Below are 27,989 nucleotides of genomic sequence, written 5' to 3' on the forward strand. Positions count from 1 at the left end.
CGTTGTTCAACGCGTTGCTGACATCAACAGCGAAGTGGTGAGTCTGATTTATTATTATTTACTGGTGTGGGGTCGCCGCTGCCCTGTTCTGTTGTGCTTTCATTATATAAATGTTGCTCTGCTCGAAATCTGATTTCTGTTTTCTGTTTGTATAGTGACTGAGTAGACTATTGTGTCGTGTGTGTGTGTGTGTCAAAGAAGATTCCATATAGCCTTCAATACGTTTTACGAGGCTGCCGTGTGAGTCAGTCTAACGCGAGCGCTGGGAATAGACGGCATTCTAATAAGAAAGAGCGAAACAGGCTATATAATGCTTCTTAGTTTTCAGCGCACCTATCTGTTATTTAGGTAGACCTATTGGACATTTTCGTTTTTGTTTATTTATTAAGTTCATATAAAACCGTGTTTCGAATATTTAAAACAAAAATACATTTTAAGTCTAATTTTTTTTTGGGGGGGGGGTTCATTCGGGCTAGGGCTTCAAATGTTGCATTACAGTCGGGCTTATTGTTGGGCAGGGCCTGAACGCCATGGGCTCGGGCTGGGCACGGGCTTCATTTCAAGGCCCTTGCAGACCACTAGTCTACACCAGGGGCGGATTTAGGATTGTAGGAGATCCGGGGCTTAGCCCAATTTTTTTTTACTTCGACACCACCACCTTAAAGCGGACAAAAGGCACTAGAGAACACTTAAATTCACACCCTTTCATTAATGAAGCAAACAATAATAATAATTAATAATAATAATAATAATAATAATAATAATAATAATAATAATAATAATAATAATAATAATAATAATAATAATAATAATAATAATAATAATAATAATAATAATAATAATAATAATAATAATAATAATAATAATAATAATAATAATAATAATAATAATGATGATGATGATGATGATGATGATGATGATGATGATGATGATGATGATGATGATGATGATGATGATGATGATGATGATGATGATGATGATGATGATGATGATAATAATACACTGTATTTGTATAGCACCTTTCATACAAGAATTGCAGCTCAAAGTGCTTCATAGCAGTAAAAAAAAGACAGGCATAAAATGAGCACAACATTGGCAGATCAAGAGCAATGCATAAAGCACTCCATTTGAAACGATGTGGCTTGGTGTCTGGGCCGAGCTGCGGCCTGCGGGCGGGGTCTAACTACTCGGTCAAGCCAAACGCTTATAACGCATGCATTGACGAGGGTCGGGTTCATGTTCAATGCTGGATTACGTTGGCACCTTGATCGACATCAGTACTTGGAATGGCGATCAGATAATTGGAATATTCTTTTCGGGATAGATCCTGGTCAAGGTAAGGATGGTGAGTGTCTTGAAAGGCGCCTTATAAATAAAATGCATTATTATTACTATGGTATCAATATTGCGTTGATCCAAAAATTCCTGATGCTGCCTTATGCTGATCGGGGCATGTGTGTGGCGTGTTCCGTTGGTTGCGATCAAAGCATGGAGGGGCGCCCCCCCCCCCCCCCCCCCCCCCCCTTCATGCATCCATGATGAAACATAATACCGATAATCTAAATGTGATTTGAGAACAGTAGCTAGTCCAGGGAAGAAACGATAACACGTTTACTAGAATACACGTTGCCGGCCATTACGAAGCATTTTGGAAATGACACCAGACCACCCTGAAACTACACTCATATTCACAACGGTATAAAATGTAAATGTATGGATGGGAAAATGATCTGTTTTTTGCATCTTGACAGGAAGAAACTCAATGACAATCGACTATATTATTAGATCCATAGCTATAATATATAATATAGCTTTAGGCCTGCAAACACAGCCACGTATCCCCATGTTAAAAGGCGCTGGCCTTTCAACAGTAACAGTAAACAGCGCCATTTGGCGCTGAAAGTGTTAATAGGTGTCTTTGTTTACGGTTTGATTATCACTGATACAAAGTAAAATAGTGCAGTGCAATAAAATAGTTAGTAAAATAGAATAAAATAATGCAATAGTGCATTGCAATAAAATAGTTATCATCGTATTTTTTCGGGAGGCCGGTAAGGAGTGCATTACAGTAGTCGAGTCGGCTTGAGATAAAGGAATGGATCTGGTTTTCAGCGTCCTTTTGATTTATAAATGGCCGTACCATGGTGTTTCTAAGGTGGAAGAATTATGTTTTTGTCAACTTGTTGATTGTGATTTAAAGCTTAGGTCTGAGTCTACCATAACACCAAGACTTAACTCACTCAAATACAGTTAGCAGCTGGATAGACTACAGATGGAAATTAGCTTCTGCTAAATCTGGTGCAAACATATTTTCATGTAACAATGATTAATTGTCAAAAAATAAATACATTTTTTAATATATATATATATGTAACGGTTGTGACAACGTCACCTTAAACTTCGATGCCTCGAGTGGGAGTTGAGCCCCCGGTCTCCCGCACCGGGGCCGACATCACAAACCGCTGCGCCAAGAAGGGATATCCCTCCTAAGCGCTCAGTCTATGCGTCTTTTTGAGGATGTGAGAGTGAGTTTAACCCATAGCACCGCTACTCACCCCAGCCCTTCTTGACTGCGCTTCACGATACCATCCGTTACACTCACCCTCTCAAACTCACTCCACTCCACACAAGGCATCCAGGTCACGGCACCATTGTAACGGTTGTGACAACGTCACCTTAAACTTCGATGCCTCGAGTGGGAGTTGAACCCACGGTCTCCCACACCGGGGCCGACATCACAAACCGCTGCGCCAAGAAAGGATATCCCTCCTAAGCGCTCAGTCTATGCGTCTTTTTGAGGATGTGAGAGTGAGTTTAACCCATAGCACCGCTACTCACCCCAGCCCTTCTTGACTGCGCTTCACGATACCATCCGTTACATACTGTATATATATATATATATATATATATATATATATATATATATATATATATATATATATATATATATATATATTAAGGCTGTCAAATATATCGCGTTAATATCGCGTTAACTCGCGATTCTATTAATGCCACTAATTTTTTTAACTCAAGATTAACTAAAAAAAAAAAAAAAAAAAATTTTTTTTTTTTTTTTTTACTAGACTTCACTCAGGTGTATTATTGATGCTCTCATTGATACTATGTTTGTTTCTGAAGTGTGTGTGTGTGTGTGTGTGTGTGTGTGTGTGTGTGTGTGTGTGTGTGTGTGTGTGTGTGTGTGTGTGTGTGTGTGTGTGTGTGTGTGTGAGATATAGAGAGAGAGGGGGGTGAGAGAGATGAGGAAGGGGCAAAAGAGAAAAAGATCTGGGAGAGTGTGTGTGTGAGGGAGAGAGGGGGGTGTGTGATTAATCAGCCCTTGTGTGTGTGAATGTAACAAGTTCCTAACGTTTTCTTTCCCCTATTATTTCATGCACACTTTATTCATTGTTTTAAATTATTATTTTCTTTTAAGTTATTTTGTGCATCACTCTGTTTTGAATTTGATGCAAATTTGCAATGCATGAGGGTCATCCTTTTGTGTTAAATGGCTGCACAAAGCAAGCATTTGTTGACTCGCATGTTGATAAGATTATTAAAACTTGGAACTTGAAAAAGCCAGGATGAGTATAGCTTTGTTATGTGTGTCGGTGTCCAAAAAAGACAGTGGTGAGAAAGATAGTCTGATGGTAGTTTCAGTGTTAACATGGTACCGTTCATTGTATCAATAACTTGGTGCTGCCATGGGAAACATCGCTATGGCACCGATATTGTGTTTAACCCCTTGTGTGGCGTTCGCGCCTGCACCTCCCCTCCCTATGCTGCTATGATGCCTGAATTTCCCCAAGGGGATCAATAAAGGAATATCTTATCTTATACTGTGAATTTGGGTCCCAAATTACGGTACAAATCAAGGAGAATGTGTCTCGGGTAGCGGATTCTACTTAATAGTATGTTCTCTCTGCAAATAGACTGCCCTATCTCTGAAAACACACTCCCCGCGGAGATAAACGCAAGATAAACCATGCTGCATTCATTCGGAAAGACCTATTCCAAATGCTATTTATAGGGTTTGACAATAATTACACTCATATGTCTCTATTTTACAATTAACTATAATTAATTATGAGTCATACCAAACACGTCGGTGCTGGTTTTCTTAATGATGCATGCAGCACTACTTTACCCACGGGGCATTGCAATACACCTACTGTAACCCCCCGCCTAACACCTTCTTCAGGTGAGCTGCAGGAGAGCTGTCACGTGGCTTTGTTATTATGATGTGATGATGTGAGGGAGATCTCTCTTATTATGATCGTATAGGTTCAATAACTAAACAAATTAAAGTAGTCAAGATTCAAGGTTGTATTACCATTTAAAAAAGTACAACCACACTTGTTGTTATAATGTGTACTGGGCACATTATGAGATGTAAAACAAAGGTGACCTGTATTATATTATACTGTTGTATCACAAGATATAACAATGCATTTAACTCACACTGTAAATAGATACAACAAAGAGTTGACAATGAAAAATGAGTTTATACAGTGGTATGGCCAAACTGCATAAAACATATATGTTTAGCTTACTGTGCAAATAGAATCATACAAATGAATATGGCCTACTGTAACGGTGTGCTAAAGAGTTCACAGACATGGATCACATCACCATAGTGTGCTGTACACCAAAGACAATGGTCACTTCCACAATCTGTTAATAACTGGAAATAAACCGTTGTTGTATACAGAAAATTGCAGTAGGACAAATTACATAATTAGCTTTTGATGATGTTTTGCAGTTGCCCTGATAGATTGTAATGGAGCCAGGAGAGCTTCATCCAAGTCACATTAAGGACTGTGACCGGAAGGTTGCCAGTTCGATCCCCCGGACCGGCAGAACAAATTTGGACAGGGAAAGTGAATGAATAATGCTCTCCCGTCCCTCAATACCAACTGCTGAAGTGCCCTTGAGCAAGGCACTTAGCCCTAACTACAGTGGTCAACAGTGTCAGACTGTGGTTGTACTGGGCAGGTGTGAATGTGAAGCAGGGGCCACGTTGGAACTTTAAATCGGTAGGGGGTGCGGCCTTTGAGATTATTATAATTTTTCTTTGCTAGCCTGTACCCCCCAGACATGTTGCTGGCCCCGTCAAAACAGTATCCTATCAGCCTCTCCATGGGCAGGTCGAGGCGTAAAAGAATGTCTTTTATACACAAAAACAGCATCTCAGCTGTTGTGTCTGGGCCGGGCATTGTAAAAACCCCAAAAGAAGTTCTGAGCTTCCAAGTTGTCATCCGCGAACTGTATATTACACGAGAATTGTTTTTTTCCAGTGACATCAGTGGTTCCGTCAGCGCTCAAGCCAAAGAATGGGCTTTTGGATGCTTTGCCTCTAATTTGTCGCTGAATATCATGGGCAAACAGCTGTAAGATTTTGTTTTGGATGTTGTTGGACATCCAGTTGTCTCTCTTTTGGAGCCAATTCTTCAACTCGGGATCAGACTCGGTGTGCACTTTTTCCATCATCAGCTGCCATAACACCCCATCCCTATTTGCATCACCCCTCAGTGGAAGCCCCTGGCGCCCGAGGGGGGGTATAGACTCAGTTAACTCTTCAATACCTGATGCTGAGGCTGAACCTGTCGTCTCTGTCTCTCTCTGACGTTTATCAGATTTAGTGGGACTGTCACTGGGGGACGTTTAGAAAATAAATCTGATATTTTTCTTTTCTGCGAGTGAGACATTCTGTGCTAGCAAAGTCTGATTACTAGCTAAAATCGACTGACTGTGCAAGCACTGTATCACAGTAGCTCAGTGGTTCGTGGCGCGTGGGAAGGGCGGGAGACGGGAGGTGAATACAATTAGTTGTTTCACCTGTCATTCAATCAGTCTGTGACAGTCTGTCATCACTCGAAAATCAACTCTGCTGCAATCTTGTAGGTTTTACACGTATGATTGTGTACGTACAGTAGTGTAATGAATGAATGAAAACTTTATTTAACAGATTGGAGAATGGCTACAATACAGTACGGCTCAATACACACAATATTAAAATGGTGAAGTGCTTTGAGCAGGATAAACTTATAATATACAGTGTTACAGTTATACAGTTACAGTATATAATATACAAATATATAAATACTGTCATAAAAAATAAAAATAAAATGATATTAAAAAAAAATAAAAAAAAATTCTTTGCAATAACTTGCTGCCGCACCCCCCCCCTTCCTAAGTGCCTGAGCAGGGCGTTGCTGAGAAAGAGCATCTATGCTCAGGGAACCTACTCTGAGCGACCATTGACAAGGTCAGAATGATGCAACATGATTGACACATGGGGTCGAGGTTGAAAATGATCCTTTAGGCTTGCTCAACTCTTCCCTTTACGCAAGAGTAGCATGTTGTAACATCCCACTAGCCCTCTCTTTGAAGAACCATTAGATGTCCAAGTCCTGAGTTCACGCACATGCTCTGGAGTTTCATAAATCAACAGTCTTTCAGAATTATTTGTAACTGTAGTAAAAGAAAAATAATAAGATCTATGAAGGCTGTGAGAAATAAGTGATGCAAGTAATGAGTAAAAGCTCAAAGCCAGAGAGAGAGAGAGAGAGAGAGAGAGAGAGAAACTGGTGGTAGAAACATATACTTAAACCTACAGTAATGAACCTGTATTAACCAAAAGCTACTGAATTTGTGCCTTGAATTTGAAATAACTTTGAGAATTGAGAGTTGACTAACCTGAATGAATGAATGAATAGTGTTACGGAACTACTCCATAAAGATACCAATCTAGCTACTGTAGCTCAATCCAAACCCCAGTGTCAGTGTTTTAAATGTAGCTGCATTTCCCATACTATATTCAGCTGCATTAGAAAGCCATGTCCTGCTCCACCTAAATGAAGACCCTTCAAAACAACATGTCCTCATGAGAGACACATCAAAACAACATGTCCTCATGAGAGACACATCAAAACAACATGTCCTCATGAGAGACACATCAAAACGACATGTCCTCATGAGAGACACATCAAAACGAACATGTCCTCATGAGAGACACATCAAAACGAACATGTCCTCATGAGAGACACATCAAAATGAACATGTCCTTGTGAGAGACACATCAAAACTAACATGTCCTCGTGAGAGACACATCAGATAAGATAATGAGATAAGATATTCCTTCATTGATCCCCTTGGGGAAATTCTGGATAAAAAACGAACATGTCCTCGTGAGAGACACATCAAAACTAACATGTCCTCGTGAGAGACACATCAAAACTAACATGTCCTCGTGAGAGACACATCAAAACTAACATGTCCTCATAAGAGACACATCAAAACTAACATGTCCTTGAAAGCCCTAAGAAGACATTTACAATTGGAGAGCACTTACGGAGCGGGAAGGTGCACCGAGGCGGAGCCAGGCCAGCGGCAGCACCCAGGAGGCCCAGCAGGGCAAGGAGAATGCCTGTCTGCCACATGGCAAGGATGGGACTCCTCACTGGCTGGACAAAGACGGACAGACGGACGGATGAATGGAAGGAGGCCGAGCTGGAGATACTGGCGGGTGCTTTCTATATCTGCCTCCCCCGTCGGCTTCTTCTCAGTGTGGAACAGAAAGGAGCTGCGAGGGGATGTGAGCGTGAGCTCAGCACTGACTTCCTCTTCATCTACAGTGTGGCTCTCTGTGCATCAGAGATGGAGTGGTGGTGGTGGAGACCACAACCTTGTATTGTATTCTCCTTTGATGGGTATAAGGCACTGTGGGAATTGACAGTCAATTTCTTCTGCTGGTTGCTTTGTTCATAACTGTGTAAGGCGGTTAGGTGGCCGAGCGGAGATTGCGTTCGTCACCAGCCCCGGAGCTGTGAGCTTGATTCGCCTGTTCGAATCCAGCTCACAGCTCCGGGGTTGTCACCAGCTTGGCTGGCCGTCTGCACTGATACAATTGGCTGTATCAGAGGGTGGGAGAAGCTGGCGGGGTGGGTCCGGGTCGTTGTAAACAGCGACTCCTACAGTTCGGTCGGGGCGCCTGCTAAGCGCGGATTGGACGTGGGGGGATAGTGTGGTCCTCCCACACGCTACGCCCTCTCAATGAGAATCCGCGCTGCCAGGTGAAAAGAAGCGGTGATTGGCTGGACGTGTGTCGGAGGAAGCACGTGGTAGCCTCCACTCTCTCAGATGATCTGACTGTGGGGGGTAAGTGCGCAGCGATCAGGAAGGGACTGGGAATTGGCATACGACTAACATTGGGATGGGAGAAAATCGGAGGAAAATGGAGGGGAAAAAGACCAAAAAAAAAAAAAAAAATAACTGTGTTTGCAGTTTATTCTTTGATGCTTACTGACCTATTTACTTGACAAGCTACGTGTTTTCTTTAAAAAAACGTTCCCCTGCACTCGAGGTCACAAGTCGAGGAAATCGACCTGGACAATTTTTTTAGCAGGTTCCCAAAACAGCAACACAGACACAGTGGATTGAAAAGTTGAATACAAAATCTTTATTGACGATATAAAAAACATGCAGCATCGGATGGGGAAAATGTTGTCTGTTGTTTGTCTCACTAGCCCCGCCCCTAAAGCAACGTGTCTGTTGTTTGTCTCACTAGCCCCGCCCCTAAAGTAACTTTCGAGTTCTTAAAAAGCACAATGTAAATCCCATTTATTAGTATTCCCCATTAAGTGGATTCATGTGATTAATATGAATATTAATTCATTATATTAATAAGTGATTGATAGGAAGGTTCAGATAAGCAAATTATGTTAATCAAAAGTCAGTAGGTAGTATTTTGTAACACACTTTTAAAAGCCTTCTATGTAGTTTTAGAAAGGAAATATGAAATGTCAAAAAAAGTTACGATATACGATCTTCAGCACTGAAACGAGTTAGGTGTTCAAAGAGGAGAACCGGGTCAGAGGTCAGAAATCAACTGTGAGCTGTAGCAGGATGGCCTAGAGCAGTGGTCTGCAATAGGCAGCCCGCGGGCCGAAATTGGCCCGCCAGCAATAATATCTGGCCCGTCAGATTATTTTGAGAATATGATATTTTTTTTTAAATATATATACATCAGACTAGGCTATATATTTAAGCTATAATGTCCAAACAGAGAAACAACCACCACCTAAAGAATGCTTATTATACTTTGTTTTATCCATGTTGAGAGACTGAATAACAGGTATAGGCAGCAAGGTGCAATGTAGCGCTTGCTCAACATGAATAAAGTCGGTGGACAGCGCCTGGTGCTGAAACGTGGTCACTCGTCGGAGCGGCTTGTCAAATGATCAAATGATGCTCGTCGGATATTTCATCTTGTAACTCGAGACCCGAAGCAAGCAATAGGTTGAGTGTGGTGACAATCGAAAGGCAGCCACTTTCAAACATTGTATTGGATGATCAGCGAAAAATCAGCCCGGAGCCGACAGAGAGCAAAGTGCTGCGACATGCGGCAAACAAGCAGTGTGGTATGAAATTAAAACACCAGTTCAGTAAGTCATTCAAACTTTATCTTTACTTATATATGACTGTGACGGTACCACACATGTGAAGAGTAACAATGCAATTAAACTGCCGTCAAATCGGAGCAAACAAAAGCTGAATCCGCTTCAAGAAGACGTGATACATTAGGTATATAAGAATTACAACTAGGGTTGGGCATCGTTTGGATTTGAACGATTCCGATTCCGATTCTCCATCTCGATTCCTGTTCTAAACTATTCTCGATTCCGATTCTTTGAGGTGCAGGTCAAAACAGGTCACAGCTTATTTCGCAGGAGAAAAAAACGAATTTGAAAAATCTGTCAATTGTGTGCTGATTTTATGTTCATTTTATACAAATTGCTGTGGTGCACTCTGGACTGCGGTCCATGTGTGAAAAGTACTATATAGATAGTTATTAATATTTATTATTGTTATATTGTAGAAATGTGTGCATTGAAATGTCTGTAAAGTCTCAACAACATTGAAAATGAGGGTGACCTCAATTGTCTTTTCGAGAATAAATAAAGGTTTGATGAACGCAGATATTTCATGGAAGGGCAGATGGGGCCAATAACAATCAACGAGAAGGCTGAAAACACTGATTATCTATCATATGTCACTCAGCTCGGTGTGTATATAGGTCCAAGGTTTCAAATGTACTCTTAAAAAGTCCAAACGTTTCAAATGTCCAAAGAAATTATATTTTATTTATTTTACAGGTGGTTGACTTTAGGATCATTCAAAAGGTTCATTTTTTTTATGTGTTAAGGGTTTGCAAAGTATTATTTAATAATTTTTTTTTTATTTCAGCTGAACCAAAACTACAGTGTAGCTTTAACGTGCAGCACTGAAAGAGGAGGGTAACATTTTAGCCACAAAGATGGCTAAAATAAGGACTGGTTCTCTGCAAGATTCATAGAAGATGAGCTACAATGCAAGAAAATACCTCACATAAATACTTCTTCTGTAGTCTGTTTCCTGCATCGTCTGAATATTTCACATCCTGTTCAGCTGGTTTCTCAACCAGACACATGCACGCGTCGCAAGATACACACGCAAGATACTTTCTTTTTTAACCTCATGGGGAAATTGCATCATTGTCAAGCATTGTCATGCACAACCAAGAATAGACTGCAAAAGGTAAATGAAAACGTACAAAGAATAGAATAATAGAATAAAACAATTTGATGTCATGAAAGAGAAGTGGCCAGGAAACTGGACACAGAAAGCAGAGTGTCACGGAGTGATAGCTTCATGGAGCTGGAGGAGATGAGATATTTTTTGTTCTAAGGGATATCATGTTCTGAGCGCATGTGCATCATATTCCTATTCACCAACCGACACATTCAAATTACCACAGTATTTGACTCTAAAGAATATATTTGAACATTTTGAATCAAAACCGAGCTGGTATAATTATTGTACTCCTATAGTACTGTGGTATGAACTATATGAACAATATTAATAGTAGTCTATTGTTGCGGAAGTGCAACTCCGTTAGGGAAAATATACACACGACAGGGACATAGCAGCTCCTTGCCCCGGGGCCGGGGTGCCCCCCTAGTGGCAAAATACAGCCATGCAGTTAATGCTAAATTAATTAAAGGTGACATGCATTATAAAAGGCTTTTTTCAGTGTCTAGCATTGTATTATAGTAATAGTAGTTAGTATCAATGTGTCTGTGTCTCTAAATACCATATTGGCGGATTGCTCTCATTCAGGTCCGACCATTTCCTGCTCGATTTAATTAGGTAATTCTGATTTGACTCGCATCGTGACGTAACGAGGCGAGGATGGAGCGGATAGTGATCCGATTGGCTCTGTGGTTGTAGTTGACAGAGAGCAAGAGAGAGGGAGAAACAGATACACCCTCGCGACAGAGCACACATACACACACGCGCGTCGCGCTGTCGTCTCTCTGTCTGTCTCTCTCTCTCCCCCTCTCTATCTCTCTCTCTCTCGATTTGGGAGCATAACTAACGCCCCGTCTATAACTGTAGCGCGCGGCACAGTGGAAGACTTCCTCAAACGGGAGAGGGAGAGAGAGAGAGAGAAAGGGACCTGCGTATCTCACACACGCATAGCTTTGTTTACAGAGTGCTCCGTGTCTCTCTCTCTCTCTGTCTGCCACTCGCAGACTGTGTGGATGACTGTCACTCAAAGTGCTTATGGGCGGAGCCAGGCCGCGTGAATATTAAAGGCAACCAACTTGTGTTCAGCTTTTCTCTGATTGGCCGCGACCCCCCGCCCCCTTTTGCCGCGAACGCGGCAGGCAAGCGGCAGCCGTCCCAAATGAAATCCATCAGTGGAGGGCGCGGAGCATAATGTATAATTGAAGCGCGGAGCATAATGTATAATGTTATTTCGCGGAGCATAATGTATAATGTTATTTCGCGAGGCTGCTGACTGAACTAGAAAATGCTGCATCAGTGGAGGACGCAGGCTGCTGACTGATTATGAAATGAATAAATGAAGCACAGAGCATAATGTATAATGTTATTTCGGAGGACGCAGGCTGCTGACTGATTATGAAATGAATGAATGAAGCGCGGAGCATAATGTATAATTGAAGCACGGAGCATAATGTATAATGTTATTTCGCGGAGCATAATGTATAATGTTATTTCGCGAGGCTGCTGACTGAACTAGAAACTGTAACGTTATTATGTTATTTCGCGTTTTTAACAACCAACTACCAGATTCACTCGTCACTGTACATCACTTCTGAAGTATAAACAAACTATACTGCTGTGACGATTTTGAATATCTTAACATGTATTTACGCCCATACAATTTTTTAGATGAATGATTGTGGATATAATATAGAAAACACATCATTATGATATTGTCAGATGGCGCAAAATACAATGGTGAGTGAGAAATGTATCTCCAGTGATAAAACCCAGTGCTAGGGCGGTCACACCTGCCACGTCTCTGTGTGTAAATATTACTGATGTTTAGTATAAGCGATGCATTCCAGTTACTCTCGGGACAAATAACCATTGGAATATCACATTGCTGCTGTCTGGGTGAAAACCCTGTATCTCCAAAAGGCTCCACTCCTCTTAGAACAACCACCTCCTTTAAAAAAAATTCTTTAGAATGACAGCTATGCATTTCTTTAATTATAGACTGGGTTTTGTAAAGTATGGGGTTCATGGTCCTCAGGGTCTGTGATATTAGCTCACAACACAGAGAACCATGGGACAGTTTCACCCTTTCACTACCAACGGGTTAACCCTTTCACTGCGACACTACAGGTTAACCTTTCACTACCACACTACAGACGGTTAACCGTCTAGTGTGGTAGTTGTAACTGAGGGGTACAATTCCCTGACTGTATTGATAAGTATGGTATTATTAAACCACTACCTCTTGTACTTTAACTTCTGGCCATCCAGTACATGATATAGATATGATGAACACTTTCCCACCTGATGAAACGAAGTCCACACAAATGTACAAATCGAATATTTTATATAGCAAAGGGTATATACAACGTTCACTTGATGACATTTATGATTTGAAATGCACTTGTATGGCAAATGAGTATTCGTAGGTAAATCAACATTGAATGTCCAATCTCTGGTTCGTCAGGGAGTAAGTATACAACCCGGTTCTTTAGGGAACTATAGCGATGGTACTTAAATGATTATAGCTGGATACACTAGGGGGGGGGGGGGGTCCCGCTGGTTGTAAGACAGTAGGAGGGGGGGGTTAGAAGAGCCGCTGGCGGTATCCCATCTGGCCGACGATTTCTTGGGAGAATTCAGAGTCCTGAACACGATGCCCACAGAACCTTGGTCCGCTGATGAATACAGCTGGACCCTCTGGTGGACGGTAGCTGCCGGTCCACAACGGAGAGACGTGAGGCGACCTCACTGGTGTAGAGCGCCGTCTCACCTGGACTCCTCTCCGGGGGGTAGTTCCAACACTCAGCAGTGTTGGCCGTTATCCATGGAATAATCAAAGCACCCAAAGCATGTAGATAATCTAAGCCGTGGAAGGCTCGCCGTCGTCCGGGTAAAGTAATCCAATGTACAGGTCCACTCGTCCTGGCCCGGAGCTCCTCGGATGCAAGCACCACAAGTGGTCTGCCCAGCCTGGTTAAGACTCCAGATAACGTCAGGAACGATGGGGGTGCTGCTCACTTTATAACTCTAACCGAACGATGCACCATACATAATAGACTATTATTAGCTTAATAGAAATACGTCCAACTCGACGGTATAGTGCCAAACTATGACAATTCAACTATTAATCCACACGATATCTCAATGCCTATTCTGAGGCCAAGTAGGCCTTACTGCACCACACGTGCGTCGTGGGTGAGGCTTCGCGTCTGTTACTAGGTTGGAGGGTAAAGAACTAATGGACTAAAAGGAAGTTCTACTTTACTTGCGCCATATATATATGCGCTGTGAACAAATAGTACCATTCGTATTTCGCCAGACGTATTCCTACGCGGAACCGGGCTTGCCACGACATGTTGGTCGGCACGATTGAACTTGAACCTAGGGGTATGGCTGCTGGCGCCAGGTTCTCGTCCAATGGTAGAATGAAACTATTATGGGCTGTTTAGTAGACTAAAGGGATATTCAGTGCATATTGTACAAGGAATATACAGGGGATATCAAACGATATACAAATACTATTAAATATATATCCATAAATAAATATATATATTCGGTTTAATCTGATCCTTCACAACAGCCGCCCCCTAATTAGTCCCACCTAATTAGCTAAGCAGAGACAGATTAACCGCACTGTCTACCACTTAAGGTCCGCTGTAAGGGTCAGTCAACTCACAAAGTCATGGGGTCATGGTCATCATCGATAGTATCTGGGAGTCGGGGCAGTTCTATTAGCCTCGCCACGGGTCGTGTGTAAGTTCGCCCTTGGACGAGTACTTCAGCTGCTCAGACCTTGCCATCGGCACCGGTGATCACTTTGCTTACGCGGCCAGCCGGCCACATAGCTCTGGGTAGTGACTGGTCGATAATCATGACGACTGTTCCTTCTGTCAAATTGTCTCTCTCTTTTACCCACTTCTGGCGGGTCTGTAGAGACGGTAGGTAGTGGAGTAGGAAGCTGCTCCAAAACTTGTCAGCTAGTACTTGACTGTACCTCCACATTCTTCGGCCGTTCGCTTCTTCAGGCCTGTACATTGTCTGGGGTAGCGCGGGGTCCAGCCGCCCCATTAAGAGTGTGTTGGGGGTGACTGGGTCGACATCTGCTACATCACTGGAGACGTAACCGAGGGGTTTTGAGTTCAATACTCCCTCGATCTCCGTGAGGACTGTCATTAGGACTTCCTCCGCCACAGTCTGGGCCCCAAGCACGGCGTACAGGGCTGTCTTTATAGAACGTACTTCTCGTTCCCAGGTTCCACCGAAGTGGGGTGCGTTCGGGGGATTAAACTGGAAGTCAATCTGGGATGGAGCTAGGTGGGTCTTAAGTTCTGGGCCCATAGCTTGGAAGCTCTCTCTCAGCTCTCTTTCTCCGCCTTTGAAGTTTGTCCCGTGATCAGACAACAATGTAGACGGTTTTCCTTTCCTTGATGTGAATCTTCGGAAGGCCATAAGGAATGAGTCTGTGCTCATGGTCGGAAGGAGCTCGATATGTATCGCTCTGGTGGTCATGCATTTGAATACAATACCCCACCGCTTCTCGGTTCCTCTTCCTCTCTTTATATACAACGGGCCAAAACAGTCCATGCCTGTGGAGTGGAATGGCTTGTCGCCGAGTCGGAGGCGACAGGGGGGTAAGTCAGCCATCCGTGGTATGCTGGGCTGCGCGCGCCACTTTCGGCAGTCTAGACAGGTTCGCTGGAAGCGTCGCACCGCTTCTCTTCCTTGAAGTATCCAATAGCGACGTCTGATCTCCGCGAAGACTCTCTCTGCTCCTGCGTGGTGTACATCCTCGTCGTATTTCTTTATGATCAGCTCTGTGACCTTGTGTCGGCTGTTCAAGACTATCGGGTACTTAATGTCATCCGGTAGATCGGGGGCTCTCCGCAGGCGACCACCCACTCTGATGAGATTATGGGCGTCACTCTCGGGTGCCAGGTGGAGCAGTCTGCTGTCTGATGGGACGGGCTTTCCTCCCTGTAGACAGTCTAGCTCATCGGGGAACGAGTCTCTCTGGGCTCGTTGTAGTAGAAGAAGTTCTGCTTCTTCGTAGTCAGCTGCTGAAATGTCAGTGGTGGACTGAATCTCTGGGTGGTGCCACAGGAATGTCTTTTGCTGCGCACTCTCTAGGGTAATGCAGTCATCTATGTTGGGGTCTGTGGAGGCGACTGTGCTCAGTCCACAGAACATAGGTTTCTTGTTCTCAGCCTCCTCGTTACTTGCTTCCCGTGGGGTGGGCGTAGGCCACTCTTCTTCCGGGAGCTTGAGGAATTCTGGTCCGTCACTGTAGATGTTGCGACGGGTGAGGTCATCCAGAGACATTCCCCGGGTGATGACGTCAGCTGGGTTGTGTTTGGTGTCCACATACCGCCAGCTCGCTGCTTCTGTTAACTCTTGAATCTCGGTGACTCTGACTCCCACGAAGACTTTGTATCTGCATGAATCAGACTTGATCCATGTGAGTACTGTCGTGGAATCTGACCACAAGATTGTTCTGTGCACCGGAATGGTGAGTTCACGTTGGATTAACGTGGCTAGATGCGCTCCTGCTAGGGCTGCGCAGAGCTCTAGACGCGGGATAGATTGTTGCTTTCGTGGGGCTATTCTTGAGCGAGCCAGGATGAAAGCAGTGTGTATCTTTCCTCCCTTCTCTTGGGCACGCAAGTAGGCCACCGATCCATAGGCTACTTCGGAGGCGTCGCTGAAGACGTGTAGATCAATCTTGCATGTCTCTGGCCTCACTGTGGATGGGAAGTAGCTGCGGCGTATATTGACGCCTGGGAGTGAGCGGAGTTCCGTCTCCCACTCTCTCCATGTTGAGGCAAGGTGTGCGGGTATGGGGTCGTCCCAGCCCTGGTCCTTGTCCCATAGTGCTCGTACAATCATCTTTGCCCTGGTGGTGTAAGGTAGAATACATCCCAACGGGTCATATTGTCTGGCGAGTGTTCTGTACACACTCCGTCTGGTGGTCGGTGTCGCCGTCGACCTTCCCTGCTCTGGAGTCAGGGGTTTGTGTCTATAGTGGAGCGAGTCTGTTTTGAAGCGCCAGACTAGTCCTAGTGTCATTTCTTGGGCTTCTCCTGGGATGGTCGCCATCCAGGTCTCGCTGCTGGCAGCCTTGTCCGCGGGGGAGAGGCTGCGCAATACGTGCGGGTCACTGCTGGCCCACTGCCTGAGATCAAAGCCGCCTTTGATCAGGGAGGCGCGTAGCTTGATTAGGAGAGCCTCGGCTTCTTCTTGAGTCGAAACGCTTTGTAAACAGTTGTCCACGTAGAAACTGTTCTTCACACTGTGTCGGACCTCTTCATCTGCTGCTGGGTCCTCTGCGACGTGTTTCTGTAGTGCAAATGTAGCACAGCACGGGCTGCATGTGGTTCCGAAGGGGAGTACTTCCCACTGGTAGATGGCTGGGTTCTCATCTCCGATCCTCTCTCTCCATAGGAACCGCAGCAGGGGCTTGTCCTCCTCCACTAGTCTCACCTGCAGGAACATCCCTTTGATATCCCCGCTGATAGCCACCTTGTCTTGGCGGAAGCGCAGTAGCACGCCTAGTAGGGAGGGGCCGAGTGTGGGGCCGGGCAAGAGCTCTTTATTCAGATTTTGGGATCCGATCTGGTAGCTGCAGTTAAACACAATGCGATCCTTGCCGTTGTGGTGGACCTTGTGATGCGGCACGTACCATGATTCGGTCGTCTGATCGGCCTCTTTAATGTCAATCTTTGTCACGTGTCCTGCTGTGATTAGCTTCTCAATCTCAGCGCGGTACACACCCTCTTGAGCGGGGTCTTTGGCTAGGCGCCGCTCCGTGTTCAATAGATAGCGCTCCGTGGCGTCTTTCTTTGCGTGAAAGGTGGGCATTCCCTCTCGCCTCAGGAGTGGAGTTGCGTATCTCATCACTCCGCCGACTGTGACTCTCTTTGTCCCTTGCTCGAGTAGGTTGATGGCGTAAATGTCTTCTTTAGAACGAATATCTTTCTTTTCGTTCTTAAAGGGCATTGTCTCTAGTGTCCATAGCCTCTCGACATGCTGCAGGAGAGTGGTGTCCTCTTCTGTCGTTCTGGAGTGGAGGCAGCTAGTGGCTGCTGTTTGGTTGAGAGATTTAGCGAGGGGGCCTTGTAGTGTCCACCCTAGGCGGGTTTCGACTGCTGCAGGACAGCCTCGGGGTCCTGTATGGACCCGGTCAATCGGGACTATGAGTTCTGCATGGTCGGAGCCTATCAGCAGGGTCGGGGTAGCGCCGTCTATGAGCGGGATAGGTAGTTGACGCAGGTGCACATATTTATCCATCAACTTGGCGATGGGGTAGGTGTACTGCGATAGTCCTATTTCTTGGCTGGTGAAAGCATTTGTAATCCTATACCGTCGCTCTGGCTGCCCGTTTGCTGCGATAGTGAAGGAGACATTCTCGCCCTTTATCGTCTTTAAATCTCTTCTTATTGTCCGAATCGTCATTTGGTTCTCGCTCCCCCGCAGTCCCAGCTGGGCCGCAGCGGACGCGAGCAGAAGGGTCTTCTCTGACCCGTCGTCAAGGACGGCGTAAGTGTCCATGACTTTATCTTGGTAGCTCAATGTCACACGGACTACCTTTAAGAGCACTTGGGCGCCGCTGCTGCTGGCGGGGTCAATGTACATGACACTTGCCTTGGTGCCGCTCGATGGTGCAGGTGAAGGCCGTCTTCTGTTACTGTCGTGTAGTATATCTAGATGGGCTCCGTCGCACCGACTGCACCTTTTCTTTAGGCGGCATTCGGCTGCCATGTGACTGCGCGCACATCGGTAACAGCGCCGGTTGGACTTTATCCATTGACTCACTTCTTCTGCATTCATCTTTGTGAACAGGTCACATTGTGACAGCCAGTGTTCTTTCTCACAGTAGGGGCACACCATCTTCCACTTCTCTTTTCTCGAGGGGGTACTGTGGCTCTTACTGCTCGGTACTGACTCTGATTGGTGCATGACAGTCACCGATCTTCTTCCATCATTTATTCTCCTGGGTCCCTCTCTGGAGCTTGGCGTGCTCCGCCCGAACGTATCCAGTCGTAAGCTGCTGACTTCTCTCGCCAGGAAGTCGGCTAGATCAAGGAGGGATGGTTCGGGGCCGTTAGGATCCCGGTAGTCCCTCTGCCGCCTAAAATGCTCTTGTCTTGCGGGTGGCAGCTTCTCCAAAATCCTCTCGACGTTAGAGTTGGCGTATAGCTCATGCATGCCCTTTTCCCGTTGCGCTCCCAGCATCCCTACCAGGGACTGCACTTTGATTGACAGGTCGTCTAATGAGCGATTGTCTGTTGCTGGGGGTAGGCGATCAATATGCCTTATCTCTTGGATTACGTAATCCCATATACGTCCATATCTCTGGTCCAGCGCTGCTAGGGCCGCGGTGTATGGGGTCGTAGAGGTGGCATAGGCTAGCGCTATATTGTGCGCTCGCGGTACTTTCAGGTGCTTCAGTAATATTGCATACTTGTGGCGTTCATCAGCGACATCCACCATCATTGTCTCTAAGCACATCCGGAGCTCCGTGTACTGTGCTCGATTCTCATAGGTGAAGTCTGGAAACGACGGCGTGGCAATGTATGACGCCGTGGATGGCTGATACATCGGCGAGCGTTGGGGGAGAGACCTCCTAGGCGAGTCCCCTCTTGCGCCTCTCTGTGGGCTGGTACCGACAGGGTACCATGGCCCGCTGGTCCAGGTGCTATTCCTCGGGGCTGGACTTGCGTCGTGCTCACCCGTGAATAGAGTCGGGGGTCTGTAGCGCAGCGCCGCGGGGTATAGCCTGGGCTGTACTGGACCTCCTGGTCCGGTGGAGTACTGTGCTGTCGTCGGGCTTGGTTCTCCTCCTCTCCCTCTTCTTCCTCTATCAGGTCTTCCAGATCCTGTAGTCGTTTATTTAGCTTCTCCGCAGTGTATGCCGCTCCTTCCTTGTAGCTGGGTCTCGCTTGGACCGGTCTGGGAAGGGGGTCTGCGGGGGGTATAGGCTTGGTCTGTTGGTCAAGTTCAGGGTCGCTTGCTCGGTTAGGAGACGCTGCCCTTGACTGTTGTCTCGACGAGTTCCTTGAACCCCTGGCGGAGGGAGAGGGTGTTGCCTTGAGGATCAGCTGCTCCATTAGCTGCGCTTGTAACTTGTCGCGCTCGACTTCGCGCTTGGTGAGATCTGCTTCTCTTTGGGCACCGGCAGCGGCGCGCTGGGCGTCGGCCCGGTCTCTTGCCATATTCTCTTCCGTCTGAAGGCGTCTCATCTCCAGGCGTATGCGCTCTTCTTCGCTCCGTTGCTGTGCTTGGAGTCGATCGCGTTCGCCCTGAAGTCGATCGCGTTCACCCTGAAGTCGATCGCGTTCGGTAGAGGCTGTCAGGCTGACGAGGAACGCCTGTTGTAGCATCCTCTCCGCTTCGCTGGGGGAAGGCGGTTGTGGAGGTGAGCCGCTCCTGGGTGAGCCGCTCCTGGGTGTACTCGTTGGGGAGTCCTGGAGCTCTATTTCCTCGGCGCTCTCCTCCTCTTCTTCCGTGCAGAGTTCTCTCTCTGTAGGGTTGTCTTCCTCCCGGGGCTGGTCGGGGACTACTTCTTCGGTATTGGCGGGGGGTAAAGGCATGTCAGCTCCCTCCTGGTCCCCACCGTGCGCTTGGTCAGTTACATTAGAACCTACTAGGGCCTCTGTGGTCGGGGAAACCTGGTCGTTAAGGTCAGACATAATTTTACTTTCTACTTTTACCGCGTTTACTGTTTGTCGAAGGCTAGGTAGTTGACTGACAGCGTAATCCTCTAAGTACTGAGGTGGCTGTCGTCTGCGCTGCGGGCGTTCTACGTTAGGAGGACCGTTTCGTGGAGTGTTCATCATAGGCCATTTTAATATTAATAACACTATATTAATATTACACTAGTTACCCTCCGGCTCGAAGGACCAATTGTAACTGAGGGGTACAATTCCCTGACTGTATTGATAAGTATGGTATTATTAAACCACTACCTCTTGTACTTTAACTTCTGGCCATCCAGTACATGATATAGATATGATGAACACTTTCCCACCTGATGAAACGAAGTCCACACAAATGTACAAATCGAATATTTTATATAGCAAAGGGTATATACAACGTTCACTTGATGACATTTATGATTTGAAATGCACTTGTATGGCAAATGAGTATTCGTAGGTAAATCAACATTGAATGTCCAATCTCTGGTTACGCAGGGAGTAAGTATACAACCCGGTTCTTTAGGGAACTATAGCGATGGTACTTAAATGATTATAGCTGGATACACTAAGGGGGGGGGGGGGGTCCCGCTGGTTGTAAGACAGTAGGAGGGGGGGGTTAGAAGAGCCGCTGGCGGTATCCCATCTGGCCGACGATTTCTTGGGAGAATTCAGAGTCCTGAACACGATGCCCACAGAACCTCAGTCCGCAGATGAATACAGCTGGACCCTCTGGTGGACGGTAGCTGACGGTCCACAACGGAGAGACGTGAGGCGACCTCACTGGTGTAGAGCGCCGTCTCACCTGGACTCCTCTCCGGGGGGTAGTTCCAACACTCAGCAGTGTTGGCCGTTATCCATGGAATAATCAAAGCACCCAAAGCATGTAGATAATCCAAGCCGTGGAAGGCTCGCCGTCGTCCGGGTAAAGTAATCCAATGTACAGGTCCACTCGTCCTGGCCCGGAGCTCCTCGGATGCAAGCACCACAAGTGGTCTGCCCAGCCTGGTTAAGACTCCAGATAACGTCAGGAACGATGGGGGTGCTGCTCACTTTATAACTCTAACCGAACGATGCACCATACATAATAGACTATTATTAGCTTAATAGAAATACGTCCAACTCGACGGTATAGTGCCAAACTATGACAATTCAACTATTAATCCACACGATATCTCAATGCCTATTCTGAGGCCAAGTAGGCCTTACTGCACCACACGTGCGTCGTGGGTGAGGCTTCGCGTCTGTTACTAGGTTGGAGGGTAAAGAACTAATGGACTAAAAGGAAGTTCTACTTTACTTGCGCCATATATATATGCGCTGTGAACAAATAGTACCATTCGTATTTCGCCAGACGTATTCCTACGCGGAACCGGGCTTGCCACGACATGTTGGTCGGCACGATTGAACTTGAACCTAGGGGTATGGCTGCTGGCGCCAGGTTCTCGTCCAATGGTAGAATGAAACTATTATGGGCTGTTTAGTAGACTAAAGGGATATTCAGTGCATATTGTACAAGGAATATACAGGGGATATCAAACGATATACAAATACTATTAAATATATATCCATAAATAAATATATATATTCGGTTTAATCTGATCCTTCACAACAGTAGTGAAAGGGTTAAAGGGGCACAATGCTGATTTATTTTGCATATAATCTTCACACACATCCAAAAAGAGTTTTGCACACATTCATTTAGTTTGACAGTTATTGAGAGTAAATTTGTTTGAATATGGCCACTAGTGATGTCATCAGGGACATTGAATCCTTGTGTTGTTGTGTTTTACACAATTACAACTCAATTAAATTATTAAGGTAGCAGTCACTATAAGACAATGTATTGCTATTTTTTCATCTACACATCATTCATGGTGTTGTAATTAACACGACACAAGGATTAATTCAATGTCCCAGATGACATCACCGGTGGCCGTATTCAAACTCCAAACGCAAAACGGTTTAGTTTTTGGGTGTGTGTGAGAGCATGTGCAAAATAAATCAGCATTGTTTTTTTTGGTGAAGTGCCCCTTTAATTCAAGTAAAAACGTGTACAGTAAATCACAAACATTTTGAGATACAAGGTTTTGCCTGACAGCAGCAACATGAAAATAAACAAGACAGGGATCTTTTAATCCGAGGGAAATTCGGCACTACAGATCGCTCACATTGAACAACAATAAACATTTAGGTAGTCAATGGGACTCAAATAAGAATAAGAATATAATAATATTAAAAATAAGAATAAAATAGATTAAAGAATAGGATACGGTCCGGGATATACATTCTGTTATGTACATTCTAAAATCTTAAATATAGTGTCCAAGAAGCTCTGTGCAGTGGTAGAGCAGGTAAAACGTTGGAAGAGCATGGTATTACTGTTCCACATGTGACTTGTTTACCAGATCAACTAATAAAGCACCATTTATTATATTTTAGTTGATATATTTCTGATATATATTATCAACACATAGCAACTGTTGTTTCTTCCAACGTGGAGGAAGAATGGGGATTCTAAACATTCCAAACATTCAGCGAAAAGCCTCTATTGGACCCCAATAAGTTAAAGGTTTTCGATTCTATTCTATTTCCAAAGTCGTTACCAGTGGTTACAGGCAGCCATGTTGGAAGAAAGAGAACTAGACAATCATTCCGCCCAAGGGCCCCTATATACCAACGCACAGTGAACCTCAGCTACGAAAAGGGGAACGAATCACAACCTGTTTTGTGTGTTAAAGGAACACTCCAACATTTTGGCAAATTAGCTTATTTGACATCTACCCTGGAGTTAGACAAGAAGATACATACCTTTTTCTTCTCTGCATGCAGTAGGAGTATGAAGGCGCACACCGTTAGCCTAGCTTAGCGTCAGTCACTGGAAGTAGGTTCCTCCAATAGCCTAGTTTACATTTACATTTAGTAATTTAGCTGACGCTTTTATCCAAAACGACTTACAAGTTCTGTACGACAAGTCATCAGGAAGGGCACAATCTATCAGCTCTATCAGCTGAGTAACAATGTTCATCAAAGTGTTGAGTGCTACAGTGTAGGTTAGTTTATTAGGACAAGTGCATGACAGTAAGGTTAGTTAGGGTTCGATTTTTTTTGTATATATTTTTTTTAATTCAGATAATGGTTGAAGAAGTGCGTCTTTAGTCGACGGCGAAAGATTGGACGGGTTTCGGCTGTCCTAACTGGGGTGGGTAGTTCATTCCACCATTGTGGGGCAAGGACTGAGAATAGGCGACTTCTCTTTGATGACCCTCCCGGAGCTTGGATAGGAGTAGGTCTGAGGCGGCCAGAAGATGCAGAGCGTAGGGGTCTTGACTAGGGTGCGTAGTTAGAGACCATTGACCGGAGGAGCGGTTCCCTTTGCCGCACGGTATGCTAGGTCGAGGGCCTTGAAGCAGATTCGTGCAGCAATGGGGAGCCAGTGCAGGTCCCTAAGAAGGGGGGAGACATGGGCCGACTTCGGTAGGTTTGAGATCAGGCGGGCCGCTGCGTTCTGAATTAGTTGAAGAGGCTTAGTGACAGTGGCCGAGAGGCCAGAGAGCAGTGCGTTGCAGTAGTCGAGGCGGGAGATGACTGTTGATTGGATTTTAGTTCTTCCTACTCCTACTGCATGCACAGAGAACAAAAAGGTATACTTGTATCTTCTTGTCTAACTCCAGGGTAGATGGCAAATAAGCTAATTTCCCAAGATGTTGGAGTGTTCCTTTCATTCACCCTCCCGGAACGCTCAGAGCGCAATCCAGCCACCCTGGCCGAGCAGACCGAGCAGCGGAGTGCTCTAATGTTTACGGTAGTGGATAACGTCAAACTGGCTAAACTCACTAGCATGCTAGCAGACACTAAGCAACAGTTAAAATAAGGCTTTATCAGATCACAACTCACCAGATTCCTTTATTTACATGATTGCAGGAGGGAGCTTAAACATGTAACTGACAATTTTATTGATATTTGTCATCTTCCATGTCACGTCTGTTACCCGAGCGGCTCGTGAATCCCTCCGGTGTGTTTTGCGCTCAGTTCCAGCGGAATTGTAACGATTAATCGGAGCGTCGGATTGAATATACCAACGCATCCGTCGACTCCCACACCATCACGGATAGCCGGATGTCCTTCTTCTTTGGCATTTCATAGTCACAACACGTGATCAATACATGTTATCATAACCATCTCCTTCATTCTTATTCCTGATTGTCTCCAAAGCAATCTCAAGATTTCATCTCAAGACTTCACCTGCTGCCAAACCTTTTAGGTTAAGTGTGAAAGACCAGAAAAAGGAGAGAGAGGGTAGACGTGTGCTTTTGCTTTGTGATCCATAATTCATAACCAAAAGAATAACAAGGCATACTTTGCACATTAACTCTTTCACTACCACACTACAAAGGGTTAACCCTTTCACTACCACTACAGAAGGTTAACCCTCTCACTACCACACTACAGGTTAACCTTTCACTACCACACTACAGAAGGTTAACCCTTTCACCAACACACTGCAGAAGGTTAACCTTTAACTACCACACTACAAAGGGTTAACCCTTTCACTACCACACTACAGGTTAGCCCTTTCACTACCACTACAGAAGGTCAACCCTTTCACTACCACACTACAGAAGGTTAAAAAGCATTTTATAATTGGTTAATGGCAAGTAATGGCTCACAGATATATGAAGGCTGTTACAAAGAGAAACATTAGGGATCTTCAAGTGAAAGGCCACGATGAGTCCAGGCCTGAATGAGCAGCTGGACTTATGTTCCATGTCTGTAAATATGCTTCTTGTGATGTTGATGGTGGTGATGATGGCGATGATGATCATCATGATGTAATCTCTCTCTTTATCGAAGGTAACCCGACTTCAGTGAAGTATTACAACCTATACTGAGGAAGCATCTAGTCTGTACCAGTATACTGTGTATATATATATATTTGAATATGGGTATTTTCCTACACAAGTATTTCTCTATATGACAGTTTGTGAATATTCAATGCTATTCGGGTTTTTCTCTATGACGGGTTTGCAAACCTGACAGATATTGGTGTCTTGTTAAAGTTGACCTAATTATGTACACACCCACTTCCTTGACTGCACTCGGGACCCCAGTGCTACTCTGGCTGGCAGCTACACAAGCCTTTATGTGTGTGAGCCGTCACTAGTTTTTATATGCCCTGAAGAAAACTTGTAGAGTTGAAACGCATACGTGCTAAACCCATTTATTAAAGGCTTTTTAATGTCCTCAAAGTGTCCCTTGGTATTGTTAGGTTATGATTTATTGGTTGCAGAGAAAAGTACAAGTCTGACGTCTCTCGTTTTCTTGTCTCATGATATGTCCTTCAGATCAAAAGAGCACCTGTTTTTTTTATACCTGCGTTTGTGACATAGCACTCCTCTGTAAGTGTGATGGACCTTCTCTGGACCTTCTCTGGACCTTCTCTAGACCTTCTCTGGACCTTCTTTGGAATGCGCAGACGTTTTCTCACAATGGGGCACCAACAGAATCCCTCTGGTAAACCCCAAAAAGCATACTGATTCATCAGTCGTGTTCTTTTTAACCGGTAAGGCTTAGGTCTTTTGTTGAGTGCTTGCTTCCAAGTGTCTCAGGGAGATACAGTCATATGTCATCCTTTCATATCAAAGTCACCATCTCAAAGTGAAATAATAACAACAAGTTCTTATTATTAGCTCAGTCGTGTCAGCAAAAGGGGGTGAAATACTCCTTGTGAAATGTAATGGCAACGGTGTAGAACACAGGCTGAAAGGTGGAGAACCCAGGCTGAAAGGTGGAGAACCCAGGCTGAAAGGTAGAGAACACAGGCTGAAAGGTAGAGAACACAGGCTGAATGATGGAGAACAAGATGGAGAACACAGGCTGAATGATGACATTCAAACAAGAAGTGATTTTACCAGCAATCCTGACACAAGTTCATCACTGTTGAATTAATTTCTCTCTCTCTCTCTCTCTCTCTCTCTCTCTCTCTCTCTCTCTCTCTCTCTCTCTCTCTCTCTCTCTCTCTCTCTCTCTCTCTCTCTCTCTCTCCCTCTCTCTCTCTCTAACACACACACCTTACAGGATGGGCTGCTTGATAATCGCCATGTAAGTTCTCTTTAGGTATAATCTTCATCCATCTAATGTCTTCCTCAATGCGTCGTGTTGTAATGAACGTGTAACGATGCCACTGTCGCCATCCAGGAGCAGTAGCCTAGAGGTTTAGAGAAGTGGGCTTGTGACCAGAAGGTCGCAGCTGGTTCGATTCCCCGAAAAATTGTTGTACTGGGCAACTCCTAGTGGTCAACAGTGTCAATCTGTGGTTGTACTGGGCAGCTCCTAGTGGTCAACAGTGTCAGTCTGTGGTTGTACTGGGCAGCTCCTAGTGGTCAACAGTGTCAGACTGTGGTTGTACTGGGCAGCTCCTAGAGGTCAACAGTGTCAGACTGTGGTTGTACTGGGCAGCTGCTAGTGGTCAACAGTGTCAGACTGTGGTTGTACTGGGCAGCTCCTAGTGGTCAACAGTGTCAGTCTGTGGTTGTACTGGGCAGCTCCTAGTGGTCAACAGTGTCTAACTGTGGTTGTACTGAGCAGCTTCTAGTGGTCAACAGTGTCCGTCCGTGGCTGTACTGGGCAGCTCCTAGTGGTCAACAGTGTCAGTCCATGGTTGTATTGGGCAGCTCCCAGTTGTGAATGTTTGTAACTGTGTGAGTTTGAAGCAGGGCGTTGCTGAAAAAGAGCATTCATGCTCTGTGAACCTTCCCTGGAAAAATAAAGGAAAAACAAATCTGTCATGTGACAGAATCACACTGTAGGACGCTTGCAGACAGGTGAGGAACCAATCTCCTCACATTAAGGTCACTTCTCAGGCAGTATGTCTACAGGAGGCTCTTCGAAACACGGCATGGCAGGAAAAAGGGTGACGAAGGCTCGGATGCAGTCAAGCTTAACAATTCCATAGGAGTCAAATGTTTTGTCTTTAAAAAAAAGCCTCCCTCCCCTGAAGAAAAGGCCAATTCAGACCAAATCCCTGCCGTTACGATCCAAAAAAACCAAACATCCTAGAATTCTAGAAGTTTCTTCTGATGTTAAACCTGTTGTACGGAAGCGGGTTTCCTGGGATTTGTTGTCCGTATTGGAGGTAGAGGAGGACGTCTGGAGAGAGAGAGAGAGAGAGAGAGAGAGAGAGAGAGAGAGAGAGAGAGAGAGAGAGAGAGAGAGAGAGAGAGAGAGAGAGAGAGAGAGAGAGAGAGAGAGAGAGAGAGAGAGAGAATGATGAAGAATTAGTACCACATGAAACAGTGTTGGGAATATGTACCACATACCACAGAATTGAGTGGCACAGTCATGTTGGTAGAATCTGTAATGCCTGTAATGCCGCCAAACAGCCACCTAGGCAAACGAGCCCTGCTTGGTTTGGTAAATGGACTGCATTTTATCCAAAGCACTTTACAACGTATGCCACACATTGACCCATTGACCCATTCACTCACACATTCACACACCGACAACGGAGGCGACCATGCAAGGTGCCAACCTGCTCATCAGGAGCAGTTAGGGGTTAAGTGTCTTGCTCAAGGACACTTCGACGCGCTGCCGGGAGGAGCTGGAATCGAACTGGGAATCAGCTGATTACCAGACAACTGCTCTATGATTTATAAATGACAAAATTCCAACCCACACATGAGACCAAAACAAAAACATTTAAACAAATTGCAATACCAAGTGGGGGCCCTT

At 45.2% G+C, this 27,989-nt stretch overlaps 2 protein-coding genes across 2 annotated transcripts in view; both read right to left on the minus strand.

Annotated features, from left to right (window-relative positions):
- LOC311246406 (semaphorin-4A-like) overlaps positions 1-25,087 on the minus strand; it is a gene marked incomplete at its 5' end in the record, with an annotated part of 93,101 nt that extends 68,014 nt beyond the window's left edge. The window contains one exon of the mRNA XM_084336563.1: positions 24,949-25,087. Within this exon, the coding sequence (XP_084192689.1) occupies positions 24,949-25,087 (139 nt within the window). The remainder of the gene's footprint in view (positions 1-24,948) is intronic.
- The window catches only part of adam15 (ADAM metallopeptidase domain 15), a 140,425-nt gene continuing 136,571 nt past the window's right edge, over positions 24,136-27,989 (minus strand). Inside the window, exon 24 of the mRNA XM_084336564.1 lies at positions 24,136-27,407. Within this exon, the coding sequence (XP_084192690.1) occupies positions 27,341-27,407 (67 nt within the window). The 3' untranslated portion in view covers positions 24,136-27,340. The remainder of the gene's footprint in view (positions 27,408-27,989) is intronic.

This window comes from Notolepis coatsorum (genome assembly GCF_963971535.1).
Source record: "Notolepis coatsorum genome assembly, chromosome: 19".
NCBI lineage: Eukaryota > Metazoa > Chordata > Actinopteri > Aulopiformes > Paralepididae > Notolepis > Notolepis coatsorum.